The sequence below is a fragment of the Sceloporus undulatus genome, chromosome 3 (assembly GCF_019175285.1).
Source record: "Sceloporus undulatus isolate JIND9_A2432 ecotype Alabama chromosome 3, SceUnd_v1.1, whole genome shotgun sequence".
Classification (NCBI taxonomy): domain Eukaryota; kingdom Metazoa; phylum Chordata; class Lepidosauria; order Squamata; family Phrynosomatidae; genus Sceloporus; species Sceloporus undulatus.
Genome location: NC_056524.1, coordinates 32,047,616 through 32,068,435, shown reverse-complemented (window position 1 = coordinate 32,068,435; position 20,820 = coordinate 32,047,616). Strand labels below are relative to the sequence as shown.

General features: G+C 41.1%; 1 protein-coding gene across 3 annotated transcripts in view; it reads left to right on the top strand.

The window, feature by feature from the left end:
• Positions 1–20,820, top strand: part of FLT1 (fms related receptor tyrosine kinase 1) — a 202,424-nt gene that overhangs the window by 113,112 nt on the left and 68,492 nt on the right. For all 3 annotated transcript variants that reach the window (XM_042457573.1, XM_042457574.1, XM_042457575.1), the window contains exons 11-12: positions 12,496–12,610; positions 17,197–17,305. In XM_042457573.1, coding sequence (XP_042313507.1) covers positions 12,496–12,610; positions 17,197–17,305 — 224 coding nt within the window. The remainder of the gene's footprint in view (positions 1–12,495; positions 12,611–17,196; positions 17,306–20,820) is intronic.

The following is a 20,820-nucleotide window of genomic DNA, read 5'->3' as shown; positions in this document are numbered from 1 at the left end:
GCTGATGACACCCAAATATGTTTCTCTGTGTCTCTGACTGATGCAGTGACTAGGGATGGCATCTCTACTCTAAATGCCTGTCTGGAGTCGGTAATGGGCTGGATGAGGGAAAACAGACTCAGCTTGAATCCAGAGAAAACGGAAGTACTCGTGATAGGTTCTCCTGGCCCATGAAAGGAGATTTCTCCACCTGTCCTGAATGGGGTCACACTCCCCCTGAAGGACTCAGTTCGCAGTCTGGGGGTGCTTCTGGACTCGTCGCTCCACCTCACATCTTAGGTGGATGCGACAGTCAGGAGCACCTGTTATCAGCTTCGGCTGATATGCCAGCTGTGACCCTACCTGGGCCAGGGGGACCTTGAAACGGTGGTGCATGCTCTGGTAACTTCTCGGTTGGATTTCTGTAATGCGCTCTACATGGGGCAACCCTTGTACCAAACCTGGAAGCTTCAATTAGTACAGAACATGGCAGCAAGGTTAGTCACTGGATGTCCCAGGACTAGTCACATAACACCTATTTTGCAAGATCTTCATTGGCTGTCTATTCGCTTCCGGGCACAATACAAGGTGTTGGTTATTACCTATAAAGCCCTAAATGGCTTGGGCCCAGGGTACTTGAAGGACTGCCTCTCCCCATATAATCCACCCCGCACTCTCAGATCGGCCGGGAAGCAATTGTTGAGGGTTCCTAAGTCGAAGTACACCTTGACTGCACGGAGGGTGTTTTCTAACTTGGCCCCGCAGCTCTGGAACTCCCTTCCCAGTGAGCTCCGCTCTGTCGCCTCCCTTGACCTGTTTAGGAAGAAGCTCAAGACCTATCTCTTCCAACAGGCTTTCCCCCATGTGTCATGATATCTGCTCTCTCCCTATCATATAAGTTGTCTTCCAGCTAGTTTTGCTTTGGTTTTATTCTTTGTAATCTTATGGTGTTTTTAACTCTAGAGTGTTTTTATGATGTGTATATACTGTTTGTTCAAATTATATTATGTTTTATACCCTTGTTGTAATCCGCTTTGATCTCCTTTGGAAAAGCGGGCTATAAATAAACAGTATTATTATTATTATTATTATTATTATTATTATTCAACCTGAATAATATCACTGTATAATTTAAAGATAATATAAAGAATAGATTTGCCTAATTGACTGGGAGCCAGAAGAACTCTGGACTGAAGCCAAGGTATTTGTCAGGGAGAAATGCCAGAAGATGCTATCTACAACAAATAAGAAGGAGAAACCTCAATGGGTGACAGATGAAACTCTTTACCAGTTAAGGACAGACAAAAAGCAAAAGGTGACAGAAAAAGAATAACAAAACTAAATGCAACTATTCAACAACTTGTGCACAGAAACAAAGAGAACTACTATATTAATCAATTCAGAGAAACAGAAGTTGACAACAAAAAAGAAAGAGTCCTCTTCCACAATGTCCAAGAAATCAAAGGAAATTTTAAATTTAGAGTGGGGATGCTACACAACCAGCAGGCGAACACAGTATATGACCATGTACAAATAAAAAGGCAATAGAAACAATACACTGAAGAACCATATAAAAGGAATGACATGATCACAAATGCATTCAAAGAATAACCATTTAAAGATCAACCTACAATTTTAGAAAGTGAAGTGGAAGCTGCACTCAGAGAACTGGGGAGAAATAAATCACAAGGAACAGATGGCATATCAATAGAGCTGTTTCAAGCTGAGAGACAGAATCTACTCTAGATTTAATTAAAATCTGTCAATAAATATGGAAAACAATAGAATGGCCCACAGACTGGAAATGCTCAATACACACCCCAATTCCCAAGAAAGGGGTGCTAGGAATTGCAGTAATTTTGCAGAATTGCAAAATGATACCCAAATTATACAGCAAAGACTTTTATCGTATATAGAGTAAAAAAATGCCAGATTCTCAAGCTGGGTTCAGGAAGAGGCACTAGAGATCATATTGTTAAGATATGTTGGATAATGGAGCATATCAAAGAATTTCAGAAGAAAATCAGCCTGCACTTTATAGATTGTAGCAAAGACTTTGACTGTGTAGATCGGGGTAGGCAACCTTTTTGAGCTGGGGGCCGGGTTGCTGTCCCTCAGACAACTGGGGGGCCGAAGCCGGAGGTGAGCTTGTACCCTCCGGGGTGGGGCCATGTACCGGGTGGGGCTTCCACCCTCCGGGGCGGAGCTGCATGCCGGCGGGCGGAGCTTCCACCCTCTGGGAGCCAGGCATCCTCCTCTTTGCCGGCTCCTGACGGGCCCCAGACCCTGTCAGAGGCCGGGAAAGAGCCGGCGGAGGCTGCCAGCACTGGAGGCCTCCCCCTCTTGCCGGCCCCTGACGGGGCCCCAGGCCCCGTCAGAGGCCAGCAAAGAAGCCAGTGGAGGCCTTCAGTGCTGGAGGCCTCCTCCGGCAAAAAAGCCGGCAGGGGCCGCCAGCGCTGGAGGCCTCCTCCTCTTTGCTGGCCCCTGACGGGGCCCCAGACCCCATCAGAGACCGGCAAAAAAGCTGGCAGGGGCCGCCAGCGCTGGAGGCCTCTCCCTCTTTGCCGGCCCCTGATGGAGCCCCAGGCCCTGTCAGAGGCCGGCAAAAAAGCCGGTGGGGGCCGGCAGTGCCCGCTGCCGCCGCCGGAGTCCTGTAGTAGGGCCCCGGCCACCGCAACGGGTCTCCTAGAGGCCACCGCCATTTTGTTTCTCAAAATGGCGGCAAAGTCTCATGTGACCACGGGAAAGGTCGCGCGAGACTTCACCGCCATTTTGAGAAACAAAATGGCACCGCCCGGAGCGACAAAAAGCCGCAATCGGCGGTGGCGGCAGGAGTGCGCAGGGACTGGCTGAAAGGCCTCCGCGGGCCAGTGGTTGCCGACCCCTGGTGTAGATCATGAAAAACTATGGATTGCTCGTAAAGTGCCAGAACATTTGATTGTCCTGAGGTGTAACCTATGCGCAGGATAAGAGATTACCATCAGGACAGAATACACAGAAACAGAATGTATTCCAACTAACAAGAGGGCCTAGCAAGGCTGCATTTTATCACCCAAGATGTTTAACCTGTATGCTGAACATATCATTTGTAAAAGCAGGATTAGGAGGATGGAGGCATGGGAATTGAAGGAAGGAACATCAGTTATGATACCATAATACCAGAAGAACCCAGTACAAGGTGTTGGTTATTACCTTTAAAGCCCTAAATGGCTTGGGTCCAAGCTATCTCAGAGACTGCCTCTTCCCATACAATCCTCCCCGCGCTCTCCGGTCCTCTGGGAGGAACTTGTTGCAGCCTCAAAAATCGAGGCTTGCGGCGACCTCCCGGAGGGCTTTCTCTGTTGTCGCCCCCAGGCTCTGGAACGACCTGCCGGATGAGAGCCTTCAATTAACATCTTTGGACAGCTTCAAAAAGGCTGCCAAGACGGATCTCTTCAGGCAGGCCTTCCCAAACTGAAATATCCCGGCCCCAAGATCTCAGGATCTCCCCCCTCCTCAGTAATGTCTCCAAAGCCCCCTTTTCTTTTCTTTAGAACTGAAGTTGCAGTGGTTTGTTGGTTGGTATTATTTTGTTTAATTTATTGTTATTTTAACTAGTTATTGCGGTATTAAATTAGATATGTTGTTTAATAACTTTTTAAGGGGGGAGGAAAATATATTGTTTTTATGCTGTATGTTATTTTAATGTTGTAAACCGCCCGGATTGGTTCGCCACAGGGCGGTATATAAATAAAAAAATATTATTTATTAAATTTATTAGAATGGCAAAGATGTGGACTGATTACTGAAGAAAGTAAGGGAAGAAAGTGCAAAAGAAAGGTTTACAGCTGAACATTAAGAAAACAAAAATAATGACTGTTGATTATTTATATAACTTTAAAATATTTGATGAAGCCATTGAAACAATGAAAGATTTTCCATACCTTGGTTCAGTAATTAATCAGAATGGAGACTGCAGTCAAAAAATTAGAAGAAGACTAGGAGGGTGTACAGACCGGCACTTTGTTCCAGCCTGGAACTGAACTAGGTTTCCACGAGGGGTGAGTGTTTAATGCTCCAAGCCCTTGTGGCTGTATGTGGGTGCCATCTTGGCTTGCACCATAATGATATTGTTCGTGCACAGCGCCCAAATGGCATTGTGCACAAGGGGTGCTATAAGGCCACACAGTGGTGCTTATGGCATCCCTGTAGCAGTGGAAATCTCCTTTTTGTACTGGGTTGGAAGCATGGCGTGCAGTTGCCGCATCCCCAACCCAGCACTTCCAGGGGCGGCATAGAGCCACCTCTTACGGGCTGTTTGTACAGCCCCTAAGATTTGGAAAAACAGCTATAAAAGAACTAAAAATATCCTGAAGTGTGAAGATATATCATTGAATACTCAAGTTCGGAGTGTCCATATCATCGTATTTTCCATTTCTATGTATAGCTGTGAAAGATGGACAATGAAGAAAGCTGACAGGAAGAAAATCAACTCATTTGAAATTTTGCGCTGTAGAAGAGTTCAGATGGACTGCTAAAAAGACAAATAAATGAGTCCTAGAGCAAATCAGACCTAGAAGCCAGGATGACTAAGCTGAGACTGTTGTTCTTTGGCCTTACATGAAAAGATGTGACCCACTAGAAACAACAGTAATGCTTGGTAAGGTAGAAGGCAATGAGAAAAGAGGAAGATTGCATTACAGATGCAAAGAGATCTTGTAGCACCTTTGTGACTGAGAGACAGACGTTGTAGCATTAGCTTCTGTAAATTTGGCCTGCTTCCTCACATGCATAGAGTGACTCAGTCAAGGTAACCATGTCCCTGAATCTGAATCTGTAGCATATGTGACAAGCAATACCTGCTGAAATTCCTTTTCTTTGTTAGTGCTGTTGTGCCTTCAAGTCAATTTTTAAAAAAGAATGGGCTAAGGGGTGCTCTATTGTTTCAGCTCAACTGTTTTTAAGAGCTTTTTACTTTTTAAATTGCATTTTATTTTTTAATGAGTATGAATTGTTTTAATATTATAAATAGTTTAACTCTATTTTAATGAGCACTTTTTGGTATGTGTCTAATTGTGTTGTACTTTTAAATTGTGGGTCACTTTGAGTCCCAGGTTAGGGGGCAGTTGGACAGAAATCATCGTCATCATCATCATCCAATACAGTAGTCAATTAAAAAAAAAGATTGGGACGGATTTAAAAATCCTTGGCATGGGCTATTTTCTGACTCCAGTGAGAATTCTAATGCATTGTGGGGGAATAAAAATGCCCACGTCCATAGGAGCATTTCTGCATGCAGAATCAAAGGCATTGCACAATATCCAAATTATGGTAGCCATGTTCAAGGATTGGAAGTTTTATTTTGAGGAGCTGTCCCTTCTTGCAAAAGTATAACCAGCCCAAGTGTAAAAGATTTGTTGGGACATTTTTAGTCCCAGATGTTTTGATTATTCTAAGATATATACATGACAGTGGGTGAAACAGTGAAATTGTTTGTGTGATGATGCTAAAAAAAATACCTACTTTGTAAATTTAATTCTGTGTGAATTCTGCAATAGAACATGAATCTGGGGGCCTAACATACCCATCTGTTTGGATGAGGTTGGGTTTTTTTTTTAAAAAAAAAAAACTTGTTAAAAACAAACAAACAAACAAAAACCATTTTAATAATTGCTAATAATTTGACAGTGACCAGAAAGGACTTTAAAATCTTGAAATTAATTTTGGAATGTTACAGCATTATACTTCACTTTCATAACAAAGGAGACCTTTGAATGTCATTTCTATATGCCATTACCTTTGATTTCTAAGGAAATCAGTAAATCAGCATTCCCCATCCTACCATCTTCTTCCCCTGTAGAGAAAGGCCATGCTGGCCGATTTCTTTTATGGGCCAATGACCCTGGTGGGTGGGGCTGGTGGCAATTGTAGTCCTAGACATCTTGGACCACACCCCTTCTTGCAAAAATATAACAACGTTGGGGAAAAACACTGTAGATCATTTTGTTACTTATAAATGTACTGCATGAACACAATGATACAACAGTGACCAAGCAGGGGTGGATAGTATGTTGGAGCTGGTCATACTTTCAGTCATTTTGTTTGTATGAATTTTTAATGGCTGCTCTCCTTCATAAAACAAAATCTTTGTCATCTATACATGATCAGTCGAAAACATTGTAAGAAATGAAAAAAATGGTGCCCTTTTTCATTTTTACTTAGTTTTGAAATTTCGAATGTTGGCATTGGAGAATAAAATTACACACCTTAACATACATACATACATATATATATATATATATATATATCTCCTTGCATTTGTGACATTGGTTATCCAATTGCCACATTTCTCTGCATATTCAGTTTATGTATCATAAGACGAATAAGTAAAACATTTTAATTTGGGGCTGTTAGGCATAATGGCAATCCTGAAATAAAATTTTAAGCTTTTAAAAAGTAAAATACAGACACTATCATGAAACTTGATAAAAACTATAACTTTTGAAACTGTCAAAGTGGAACTCTTTGCCATGCAACGTGACACTAGATGCTAACTCTTGACAATATCACACTACACTATTTTGGGGCTATTATTACACTTTAATTGCTATGGCTGCCTCCTGCAGAATTCTGGGGTTTGTAGTTTAATGAGACCTAAGAACTCTCTGGCCACGAATTTTAAATACACCTCTGTAAAGTGCAGATCCTAGGATTACACAGGAGGCAGCCATAGCAGTTAAAGTTGACTAATAGCGCTATAACAGTGTAGTTTGGTATTGTCCTTTGAATCAAATGAAGCATGAAATTTATGAGATTTTTTTTACAACTAATACACACACACACACACACACACACACACACACACACACACACTTAATTATAGCCATGAAGTAGGGGACATCAGGATATGAAGATGGCAGGCAGGAAGGGTTTTTTCAACCTTTCTCCATACTTTCCTGAATCCCTCCCACGTAGAAATGTCTGTAAGCCAGGAAGAAACTTAGTGTTGGCATCTTCCTTTCAGGGACTTGCGGTTCTAGATCTGGATGTGGAAAGTATTAGTCATTATTACTGTACAGAACCTTATGTTCAGAGCCAGTTGTGTCACCAAATAAAAAATGTTGGGGAGTCACAGAGTTTTCTTCATGTGCTGGTTGCATAAGGCTTCCTGGAAGCGTCTGGTTAGCCACTGTGGGAGGCAGGATGTTGGACTTCATAGGCTTTTGTTCTAATTCAGCAGCACTCTTTTTTCACATTATCCAGCCTTGGTCCATGACATTTTGCTGCTAAGGTTGATGTGGTGAATGCCTTATAAAAACAGATGTTGTCCAAGAGATGTACACTATGTCCATTGCCCTCTCCCCAATGTCCATTACCTTACAATCCATAGCTCCAGGAGCTAAGAGATTTTGTTGGCTGCTGGCATTTCCCAGTATTTCTTATTATTGACTGGAAAGTCCAGTATCATGGAAATGTAGGAAGCTATCTTGTACCAAGTCAGATTACTAGCCCAACTAGCTCAGTATTGTTGACATTGTTACACTATGGCTTCCCAGTGTTTCAGGCAGCATTATTTCCTAGCCTTAAATAGAGATATGGGGGATTGGATCTGAGACCTTTTGGCATGCAAAGTGTGTCCCGCCTCTTAAGAAATTAAGAGGTTAGAAATTAAGAACATATGTCATTTGAAAAAAAAAATGCAACACTTTCTTAGATTATCATAGACCCCAGAAATTAAGAAGTGTAAATGGCATTCAAATGAGTAAACCTATTGTTTTTCTTTTGTGTCATGTAAAAATAAATAAATAAATCAGATGTTCTTCTTATCCAATGACATAAACAAATGAGGCAGTTAAATTGTTAGGAAGGGATTGATGCTTGTTTGATCTGTGGCCAGTGCCAGCTATTTGAACAAAAGCTTATGGTTTAAATCCCATGTTGCTCAAGAGATTTACATAGGGAAATAACTTACTAATGAGGGAATTTAGTTCACTTTGAGGACATTTGATGTACATTAACACACATGTTTTGAAAAAGAGAGTTCATCAAGGGTCAAAACTCTTACCATTCAAAGTGGATCTGATCACCTGGTTGTGGACAAAAACAAGAATCCTTCCGATAAAGGAATGTGAAAAAATGGACACAATGTAATAAGCATTCCAATGAGTTTATTTACACATGTATCAAATTAGGCTTGGGAGAAGAAACTACTTTCATCAAAGCTTCAGCTGAAAACTTTGATTAAAAGCCAGACTTTGTGTAAAACTGAACAGAGCTTTTTTTTCTCTCTTGAAATTTTCACGGATTCACCTCCCACTGTCCACCTGACAAAATTTAAGGAATTAGATGTTTTGATATACATTTACATAGTTTCATACATTTTATCCCAAACTAAGGAAGATATTCTGATGTTGTTAGTTTCTTCTACTATGGCACATAGATAGGTGTGTGATCTTGTGTTGTTTTTGTTTGTCTGTTTTTACATTAACAATTGAACCTGTAATGATGATGGCAGTGGAGAGCAATGTTGTCTTAATTTAACAGATGTTCTTAGGACAATGTGAATGGACTTGACTATTAGCATTAGGGCTTGTCTTCATGGTTAATTTACTCTGAATTCCATCCAGGCTTGTTGGTTCCTGCTTACATGATGTCAGGCTAAAACCACAAATCAAATCCGGACTGTCTTCATGATGCCTGTAGCCAATTCAGGATTTCCTTTCCCTAACCTGCATTTAAATAGCTCACCTTTTGTTGGTAGAATTCAGAGACACAGCCATGTTAGTCTGGAATATCAGTAAGCAAAGGGATTTTGCAATATATTTCAAACTAACTGTGCGAAAGAAGTTGTAGCATGAGATTTTGTAGACTTGGTCTTCTACTTCAGATGTGAGCCAGCTGGTGTTACCGCTGCAGTCTGGCTGGTGAATTAAGAGCCTAGCATCAATAACATGGCTAAGCACATCGTTCTGACCTCAGCAGTGGTTCCAAGCAATGAACAAGGATCACATCGGAAGGCAGCCTTATGTTGTTCACTGCAAGAGCCAAACAGCCTTAGCAAAACATACCAGGTGGTGGTGGTGATGGGAATGTGGGGCTGGAATACTTCAGGGGCACCCCAAGATCTTTGCGCAAGTGAAGACAGGACCTAAGTCACTTGAAGATATGCTCCAACATAACTCACATTGCAACATTGTCAAATGTCTAGAAATCCCTTGCACAAACATGAATTTCATATGCTTTCTTCTGGATCATGCCCACTGTATGGCAAGAATTAAATAAAACTTAACTTGAGTCCCATATTGGAATAAAGACCAGATAATTTTTTAAATAAATCTTTAGATAGTGGGCACCTTAAATATAAAACTATTAACAACATTTTAAAAAGGATACTATCAGCTGCTGTGAGTCTGTAAAATACAGTTGAATATATAAGTGAAATAAATACATCATTATGAGATTTCATCTTTTAAAAATGCAGTTTTTTTGAAACCCAGGATCTATAGATGAAATTCAACTCTATGTCTGTAATTTTCACATTTTAGTAATTTCTTCCTGAAAAATAAAATGCAACCTATAAGGTTTGTGTAAAGTACAAAAAATTGAAATGGCATCAAACATTAGATTTTGAAGCTAAAAGTAAAATTAAATCAAGCATTAAAATGGTCTGTTTGGCATGCTACAAACGTGCCAAAGGGCGTGCTAGGGCTGAGAAGGGGTGTGTTCGGGTTGAGAAGGGTCATCACTTCCTGACGCCTCTCAACCCTAATACGGACCGAGTCTGTACAAAATGGCGGCGCCCGTCCACACGGGGCCGCCATTTTGATGTTGGTCGTGCGGCGGAAGTGATGCCGCGAGTGTGCGGCTAGCGCCTCACGGCGCCACTTCCGAGGCCCAGAAAGAAGTGCCATTTCTGCGCTTCTTTCTGGCTGCGCCCGGGAACCACGCGGTTTGGCCGCTGCGGTTCCCGGACGCAGCAACTGGCGGCGGCGGCAGACCGCCCGTTTTGGGTGGTCTGTAATGCACCTGAGATATTAATAATATTAATTGATAATTAACATTAAATAATGGCCCCATACAGACAGGCCAAAATAAAGCTGCTTCAGGTCACTTTGGAGGTATGCTGTTTAAATGTTGCATGCGTCCTAAGACTCCAGAAGCCACGCCAAAGCCACAATCCAGTCCTAAGGCCTGGAGCACAGCTTTGGCACAGCTTCCGGACCCTTAGGATGCATGCATCATTTAAACAGCCTAACTCCAAAGTGACCCGAAGCAGCTTTATTTTGGCAGTCTGTATGGGGCCAATAGTTCTTAATTTGTAGTTACGTGCCTTAAAGTCAGTTCTGGACATATGGCAACTCTAAGGCAAACCTATCATGGGGTTTTCTTGGTTGAATTTGTTCAGAAAGGGTTTTCCTTAGCCTTCTTCTGAGGCTGAGAGAGTGTGACTTGCCCAAGGTCCCCCCGGGGGGTTTCCATGGCCAGGTAAGGATTTGAACCCTGGTCTCCCAGTGTCCTAGTCCAATCACCAAACCACTACATCATAGTGGTTCTCAGCTATTAGTAAATTATAATTATTAATTGTTATACTAGATTGCATAATATAGTATATTGTTTACTGTGCAGGTTGAGTATCTTTTATCTGGAATTCCAAAATCCGATATACTCCAAAATCCAAAATTGTCCACATGGGTGGCTGAGATAGTGACATGTTTGCTTTCTGATGGTTCAGTATAGACTATCTTTGTTTCATGCACAAAATTATTTAAAATATTAGATAGACAATTACCTTCAGGCTATATTTATAAGAAGTATACAAAACCTAAATGACTTACCTGTTGAAACTTCGATCCACAAGATAGCTATATCCAAATATTTCAAAATCAAAAGAAAATAAAATCCAAAACATTTCCGGTTCCAAACATTTCAGATAAGGGAGACTCAACCTGTACTATAATAATTATATTTGTGGTGGTGGTGACTATGATGATACAAGATAGATCTAGAAACTGTCTTTTCTGGACAAAAAGGCTCCTCTCATAATGATGATGATGATAATAATAATAATAATAATAATAATAATAATAATAATAATAATAGGTTTTATTTATATACCGCCCAATCACTGGGAATCCGAGCGGTTTACAATAGAGGGGATAACAGACAGTTCCCTGCCCACAGGCTTACAATCTAAAAGACACGACACAAAAAGAGAAGGGAATGGTGAGGGGGGGAAGGAATCAGGTCCAGCATTCTTCTCTCCCTCTGAGGCCTGGACCAAGGCAGATGGACCGGAGGGAGAGCTCTTCTTCTTCAGGCTAGCCCTTGATGGAACTGGGCCAGCCTACTCTCTCCCTCAGAGGCCAAAAGATGACAGGGAGGGAGAGAGGAGCCTCCTTCTTCAGGCTAGCCCCTGATGGAACTGGGCCAGCCTTCTCTCTCCCTCAGAGGCCGAAAGATGACAGTTAGGGAGGGAGGAGCCTCCTTCTTCAGGCTAGCCCCTGATGGAACTGGGCCAGCCTTCTCTCTCCCTCAGAGGCCGAAAGATGACAGTTAGGGAGGGAGGAGCCTCTTTCTTTAGGCTAGCCCCTGATGGAACTGGGCCAGCCTTCTCTCTCCCTCAGAGGCCGAAATGATGTCTTTGTCTGATTTGGGGAGAGGTGCTTTCTGTACACAGTGCACAGCTATTCTGCAGAGGCTCTCCTAAATAGCATTTTAAGGATGATGATGGCCCATCTGTTGGGATGAGGGTGATAAATGTTCCTCCATTTGGATTCAATCCATAGTTCTTTTGAATGTTAAAAGCACATCCCATTCTCAGTCATCTTCATTAAGGTTACTGATTGTGAGGCAAAAAGCTTGGTAAAAGCATATTTTCAAGTAGGTAAAATATTCCAAGACAAGGTGTGCATGCAGATCAGAACCTGGTAGAAATAGCTGTTTGCATCAAATTTCATTTGCTCCTAAGTGAGGGTTGGGAAGAAGCAAGGCCTAATCTTGAAATTACTTAAATAATTTTTCCACTAATTTGTAGAGCTATACATTATGTTATGAGATTTTGAGATCCAGTTTTAGATGTTGATGACCTATATATTGTGCTTTCCCATCACTATGGTCAGATGTAGATAAAATAAAATTCAGAATCTGAATAGTATGCTTTAATTCAGGGTAAAAAGTGTTTGATCTCTGTATAATGTTGGACATAGATCAGTTAACTAGGGCAACATTTTTCAGCCTATTTTTTATTTAGTTTTGTATAATATTATAATTGTTGGATGGCAGAGAGCTAGCATGCCTTCTGTAAAGTAAATACCATTGTATATAACAGACTTTACTCTTAGGAAAGTGCATATAGTATTACAGCGTATAGCAGGGAGTTTGAATTTTGATGTAAACTTTAGCCTACAACCCATTACTAGCAATAGCTCTAGATGATGGACACTTAAGGATATCATTATACTAAGGTAGTGCCTTTTGCAGGAAATGACTTATGATGCCCTATAACATGAGATTCTTGATTCACTCTTATTTATCCAGGTATGACTTTTGCTCCAGTCCAGAGAGATCTTTCATCTTGAAAACTGGGAGCTCTACAGGAAACAAAATCAAAAGCATCACACAAAGAACAGCAGTATTAGAAGGGAAGAATAAGGTAACCTAAATGCAAAAAGAACAAAAAAAAAAAAAAATCAGCTTTGGGCTTTCTAACTATGACCTGCTGCTAATATTGGATGACCAATTATCATGATTTGATTCTGAAAGAGCTACTGGTAAAATTAAGTTCATGACAACTCTAATACTGAAAACTGTATTGTGGCCTGGGGTGTTCAATAAGCTTCACAGCTGAACTGAAATTTTAACTTGCATCATGCCATCAGGGACGTAGCCAGGATTCTGGGAAGGGGAGGTCCAGACTAAGTGCCACCATTATAATGGGGCTTGGGCGCAGCAGCGCACACCATTCATTATATCTAATGGAAGGGGTGGTCCAGACCCTACAGACCCCCCCCCCTTGGCTATGTTCCTGATGCTATCCACAATCAAGCCTTTTCATTATAGTAGGTATGTGTGCAAATACATCTTCTTTTCTCTGTGAAAATTGGTCATGCTATCCCTACAAATAATTGATAGCAGATAGTGTGTCTTCGATGATTCACCATATAGTCTTCAGGGCCTGCTAACAATTAGCTATAGAAGCCTCTTTGGATGCTAAATTCTCAGAGGGAATGGAGAGAACAAAATGTTATGCATAAAATGGGATAAACTAGCATTAAACCAGTGATACTCAAACTTGTTATACCTTTGGGACATCCTTAACATATACATGTGAATGTCACCTTCTGCCCCCTGATGTAGTATATGAATAAAAATATTTTGTTTATGTAGTGTGCATATATTCATTCACACATTCATGTATTTTCATATTTTCATATTTTATAAGGAAATAACATTGTTCAAATTAGAACAGTTTTATTTAAATAAATTCAATATTTAAGTCAATGCGTGTGTAAATTTTACACATAAAAAGTTTGAGACGAGGAAGACAAGAATGAGGGACTAGGGAATTCAAGTTTAGCACTCCCCCACTTGAGAACCTCTGTATTTCACAATATAAAAATCTTATCACTGATACAATGCGCACCAAATAACGTTGACTGACTAGGAACATGCCCTTTCATGCCATTTGTGTCTTTTCCTTATGTTTTGGTGTCCTGAAAGTGTTTTCCATAGCCGGCTTTCAAGTAAGCTTTCAAGTAAATATATGAAAATATTTGATGACCACTGGACTTCATCTCATGTCTGGTTTTGGCAGTCATACTTTTAAAAATTAATGTTAAAAGTGTGGAGACAATTCAAACAAGAGACATGAGGATGTTTGAGCTCCTGAGAAGATCATTTCACAAAAGAGGTGGATGAGAATTTTACCAAAACACAGTCTTCAGGGCGAAGCAGTTCTGAGATGGATAAGATTTCATATAGAGGCATAGTGAATACTAACAGAAGGCATATTGCTTATTGATATTCATGGTGAAAAAGGAAGCACAACTGATTCCCATTTTTGGTACTTCCTGGTAGTTTATGGTGTTGCCCTATGTCTTGAGAACAAAAATGAAAACTAAGAGAAACTGTTGCATGTATTTTTCTCAAACTGCCTCAATAAAGTAGATTTTAAAAAAATAAAATATGGACATCATTTTAAAAACCAACAAAGCTCTATACACGAGCTTTGTAGAAACATAAATATTTCATCCCATAAGGCCATTCTTTCCTCCTACTTATTGTACCATCACTTCTGGCCAGCCAAACACATTGAACTCTATCACATGGGAGGCAAGCATTATGAAAACATGATTAAAATGTGGTAATAATGCAACTGGGGGGAAGATTATCACACCCCCCACACGCTTCTCCCATCTGTGTTACATGCATAAACTGTAATGGACGCATCTTTGGGTAATGAAGAAAACTCTCATTATTACCCAAAGATGTGTCCATTACAGTTTACGCATGGGACATGAATGGGAGAAGCACACGGGGGTGTGTTAATCTCTCCCCCCCCCCCCCCATCGCACTGTTACCATGTTTTAATCACATTTTCATGATGCTTGCCTCCTCCATTGTGAGGGCTGCTCTGCTTAAGGGAGGCTAAATGAAAACACCCTGTCCAAGGTCAAACAGTAAACTTGTCAGAGAAAATTCATAGACATACTCATTCTGTGGCTTAATTTGTGCAATCTGAGGATGCAGACAGGATCCTTGGAGAGGTGAGAGTCAACACATGACGTTAAACCATTGCCCTTCCTGGCTTATTAAATAGGTCAGATGGAGAAGCAAGTTAGGGTCATTTCCAAAACACAGTCAATGGAGTTACATCACAACAGACCAGTGTAATTCTAGGGTGTTTTGGGTGTTTGTTTTTTTGGTTTGTTCTTTTTCTTGTAGACTGACATGGCTCTCCTAACATAATGTGAATGAAGTCATATTAGGACATGTGGCATTTGCATGTTCGCCTTATAGATAGAACTGTTTCCTTTTATGCAGGCTGTGTTGCATTTTGTTTTGTTTTGTTTTAAGGTGGTAGAATGGGGTGGTATGAGCTGAAATGTCAGACTGACTTCCTCCTGAGCCTGACAGCAGACAAATCTTCACTGGAAATATTGGCTGATAATGAAATTTTCATTCATAGTTTCAAACGTATTTAAAATTTTAGCAAGCTATCCTTTCATAGAACCATAGAATCCTAGAGTTGGAAGAGACCACAAGGGCCATCCAGTCCAACCCTCTGCCATGTAGGAACTCACAATCAAAGCATGGCCATCCAGCCTCTGCTTAAAGACTTCCAAGAGGGAGACTCCACCACTCTCCAAGGAAGTGTGTTCCACTGTCAAACAGCCCTTACTGAGGTGGAATGTCTTTCCTGTAGCTTGCATCCATTACGCTGGGTCCTGTTCTCTGGAGCAGCAGAAAACAAGCTTGTCCCTCCTCAAATATGACATCCCTTCAAATATTTAAACAGGGCTATCATATCGCCTCTTAACCTTCTTTTCTCCAGGCTAAACATCCCCAGCTCCCTGAGTCGTTCCTCATAGGGCATGGTTTCCAGACCCTTCATCATTTTAGTCGTCCTCCTTTGGACACGCTCCAGTTTCTCAATGTCCTTTTTAATTGTGGTGCCCAGAACTGGACACAATATTCCAGGTGGGGCCTGACCAGTGCAGAATAGAGTGGCACTATTACTTCCCTTGATCTAGACATTATACTTCTATTGATGCAGCCTAAAATTGCATTGACCTTTTTAGCTGCAGCATCATACTCTTGACTCATGTTCAACTTGTGATCTACTTGGACTCCCAGATCCCTTTCACATGTAGTCTCGTTCAGCCAGGTGTCCCCCATCCTATATCTGTGCATTTCATTTTTCACCCTAAGTGCAGTACCTTACACTTTTCCGTGTTGAATTTCATTTTGTTAGCTTTGGCCCAGCTTTCTAGTCTATTCAGGTCATTTTGAATTTTGGTCCTGTCCTCTGGAGTATTAGCTATTCCTCCTAATTTGGTGTCATCTGCAAATTTGATAACTATGCTCCCAGTTCTGTCATCCAAGTCATTGATAAAGATGTTGAATAGTTTAAAAGAATAATGCTTGCCCATAAAAGTGAATTAATGGGCGATTTTTAATTCATGGAATTCACAATTTTCTTTAGGAAATTTTAAGGAATGGACAAACAATAATTCTTTATCCATTCCTTGTTCATCTGTGGTCTCTTTTAAAAAGGAGTAAATTTTGCTTTACACAAGCTTTCATATTCTAGAGTGAGATCTGTCCTTTAGGGAAGTGGTTCCCAAACTTTGGTACTCCAGGAGTTTTGGACTAGAGCTTCTAGAAGGCCCAGACCAGCTTGGCCAACAATTTTGAATTCTTGAAGCTGAGGTCCAAAACATCTGGAGGACCAATGTTTGGGAACCACTGCTCTAGGGTGATTTGATCAAACTGTGCCACTTCATCCTAGCCTTTGAGAGTTAACAAGTTGACACATTTAGAGACAGAGAAGTGATCACCACACTTTTCAGATAGCATATGGTAGTATTATTGGATTTTCTACAGATATAATTTTGCTTTAGGAATAAACTGAATGATCCAGAGTTATTCTGAGATGTCCAAACACAACAGATGGTTTGAAAAATGCACATCTTTAAATCTTAACCTTCCCTCCCCAGCATCAAGTGAAGATGCCAATTAAAACATACTGTTGATATGATTCCTTTGCAAGGACATCTAATATCTAATCCCAAAATGCAAAAAGAAAGTAAAAGAGTCACCACCCTGTGCCTATCCTTTTGAATTCAACAGATGAACCTGTTTCAGACAGAAGCCAGATTTTCCAGTATTATCCTTGCCAACTACTTTTGCTGACTGAGTGACCTTTGGGCAGCCTGCAGGGTAGAGCTTATGGTACCACACCTCATGTACTGCATGAGATAGATCAATTTTAAACCCTTCTCCACCTATTCATAATGACATGACATCTGATAATGTAGAGGTCCCCCGGGAAAGTTGCTTTCCTGTTATTTTTCCATTATTTCCATGGTTTTACACACTCACCCTCCTTACACTGCTACTCTCCCTTTCTCTGAATGAATGGAACAACTGAATCATATTGGTGTCAGTATTTAGGAAGATCAATGAGAAATAGTTACTTCAGTCTTACAAGAACTAAGACTATTTTTGTCTCCACAGATTGCTAGCATATTAACTGTGGCTGAATCCAGATCATCCGGAAGTTACAGCTGCATAGCTTCCAATAAAGTGGGAAGCGATGAAAGAAGCATCAGTTATTTTGTAACAGGTAAAGTACAATTCATGCTATATCAATTCATGCAAATTACTGGATAGAATCAGTTTTTACTCATTCCCATGCTGAGGAAATCAATATGGTGGACGCAAATAACAGAAATGTCAGAGTGCCAACTGACTGATCTGTATAGTATATTGGTAATATAACAGGTAGCAAACTGCTCATTGCTAACAACTGGCTGACTTGGTTTAAGGTCAAAGAATGTCTGCAAACATTCTGTCTGGGTCAGTTATGTGGCTGGTTCATGCATAACTCTGTCATGTATGTTCTATATGCTGCAAGGAATGGATGATAGACGTGACCCTTGGGCTCATGGGTCCCCTGTCCCAAAGAAACCCAACTCATATTAAATGCTTTCCTCAGTGCATGTGGATCTCACTGTGGACTAATCTAAATAGCTTGTGATGTGAGAACATCAGTTGTATCTGATTCCATTCTAATGCAGTGCTACTGCAGTCAACTCACCTTTTCTTCTTGCAGTCAGCTAAAAAACTAAATGTTCTTATTGTTCATCCCTTGCTGAGGAACAACAAAAAAGCAGCTTTAAACTAATGCCAGTACAAAATACCAGTGGCTGCAAACAAAAGGCCAGGATGCTAAAAAGGATTTCCTTTCAGTATATTCAAAATAGATGCTTTAGGGCTAGACTGATTGCTAGAGGGTTGTTAGCTTTTCAGCAACTTTCAAGTTGCTCCCATTTGAAGTCTAGTTTGATCAGAGAATGGCAGGGAGGGAACAGGAATGTGTGGGGCAGGAAGATGTCCCTTCGAGGGTGGTATTCTATTCTGTTCAGATTGGGGGGGGGGATCCTGGGATAAATATGAAGTCTACGGAGCAAGCCTAAGACATTTTGCTATCTGAGGCAGAGTTGTGTCCTCTCTCTGCTCCATATATGGAAGCCAGATGGGCTGGCAGTTTAAACCTACTCCTCTGCTCATGATAGGATATCACACCCCAACACCTGAGATATGAAGCTGGTTTATGGGGGTGGGACAGAACAAGCTGTGTGATATATACAGCTACCTTCTGCAAAAGCAGGGAACAGTCAGGTAATTCAACAGGAACATCTGTCAGGTTGTGTGTTACTTCTGCCCCCAGCATCTGCTGTCAAGGCAGCCTTCTTACTTTGCCAAATAACAGAGCAGACCCTGAGGTCAAACCACAAGGCAAGCAGGCCATCCCTCCCAGGTAGTGTGCTATTCCCAATATAAAAGTGGCCCCCCCACTTTTGGTCCTCCAGATGATTTGGACTTCAGTTCCCATAATTCCTCACTGTTGGCCAAGTTGGCTGGGACTTCTGGAAGCAGAACGAATGGAGAACCAAAGATCCAGAGCCACTGCAATACAGTGAAGAAAGTAACCCTGCCTGCCCAAGGACCTAGTGCCCATATGTATGCCAATTTGTAGGAAGCTGAGCACATACAAGTTTTTCTATGGTTCTGTATCAACTGGAGCTTGGATGTAACTTGTTTACAAGCAACGATATAACCTGTACAGTCTTGCATTTTAAGTGATAACTGTTATTTTGTCAAAGTAATGATGTTGAAATAATGTAATGATTGTTGTTGTTTGGATGTAACAACCCCTGAAACGCTGCTTTGGATGCATCCATGCATAATTTCATTTGCTCACATTTATTTCTTGTTTCTCTTGTAAACTGGAAAAAATAGATTTTCAAATTAAATTTGTAGATATCAGTTGCATTTTTAAATTTATAGACATCAGTTTCCCACTGTAACCCTGGGACAATTTGCTTGGCCCATACCATACGTAGCTATTGCAGAACTGTATCTTCAATAGTGGATCTGCCCTGATGACATCTAAAGTGTTGAGGTGTGATTCAAAGGCACACACAGGTGTGTGTGTGGGGGGGGGAGGGGGTTGGTTACATCTGGCTCTCCGAAGCCACTGCCTGGATAATATGCCCACCCAACTCCTCCCCCCTGCCTCTAGTTAAGCCACAGTCCTAGACATCAGTACTAGGAGAGTTTGGCAGCTCTTGGCTATATGTTCTTTAAGGGCTTTAAATTATTCACTAAATTCTCTGGTTAAGGCATGTTTTCACCAGATCCATATTTGAAAACATGACTCTTGTTTTTCTTACAAGTTTCTGTAAAGAATTTGTTGTTATTTGTCATCAAGTTCGCTATGACTTATGGTGAACCTATGAACAAGACACCTCTAAAATTGTCAGCAGCCCTGCTCAGGTCTTGCAAACTCAGGACTGTGGCTTCCTTGATTGACTCACCAGTTCTGGACACCACCCTTCAAAAAGGATGTTGGAGTGTGTCCAGAGGAAGGCGACCAAAACGATCAGGGGTCTGGAAACCATGCCTTATGGGGAGAGACTTAGGGAGCTGGGTATGTTTAGCCTGGAGAAGAGATGGTTAAGAGGTGATATGATAGCTCTGTTTAAGTATTTGAAGGGGGGCCATATTGAGGATGGAGCAAGCTTGTTTTCTGCTGCTCCAGAGACTAAGACCTGAAGCAATGGATTCAAATTACAGGAAAAGAGATTTCACCTAAACACCTAAACATTTGTGGCAGTAAGTGCTGTTCGTCAGCGAAACACACTGCTTTGGATTGTGGTGGAGTTTCTTTTTTTGGAGGTCTTTAAACAGAGGCTGGATGGCCATCTGTCAGGGTGCTTTCATTGTGAGTTCCTGCATGGAAAGGGGTTGGACTGGATGACCCTGGTGGTCTCTTTCATCTCTATGATTCTACTACTCAATCCATCTGTACTGTGGTCTTTCTTGTTTCATATTGTCTTCTACATTACCAGGCATTATTACCTTTCCCATTGAGGCATGTCATCTCATATGTCTGAAATACAATGGCCTCAGTTTTGTAATTTTGGTTTTGTAAAGAATAGGTGTCTATAATGTCATGTTCACTGAAGACAAAAGAGTCAAAGAAATGTCTGATTTTTTAAAATTGTACAATAAGCTTGGGGGTTTGTGTGTAGAGCCCACATAAGTAGATGGAAAATATACACTGATGTAAGCCCCTGGTAAATTTATGTAAATTATGAATGCTTGAGTATGTTACATTCATTTTACGAGGGATCCTGTGACATTCGAGTCAAATTAATCCTTTCTTCCATGCACCCCAACCCTTTGGCCTGATACCTCCCCTATTTTTTAAATTGTTTTGCTGGCACACAGTAGGGCCATGGGTGTGTTTGTAATTACTGAGGGTGAGACAGGAACAGCATAGCCTTATCTCCTGGCTGGCCAGTGTCACTAAAGGCATTTTATTTTGAGATTCCTGATGGTGCTTGGCAAAGATAAACAAAATCTTCCATCAGGAAACCTGGGAGCTATTTCCACAGGAAGTTTCAAATCACTAAAGTAAATACAACACTTTTACATTATTCCAGCCACTCGATATGTGGTTTGTCTCAGGCTTTAACAGCCTACAAGGTGTTGCAGATCAGGAGACCTCTTGTTTCAAACAAAGGATTTTGAGTTGCTTTCCTTTTTCTTTTCTTTTTGCCCTTCCTTCCT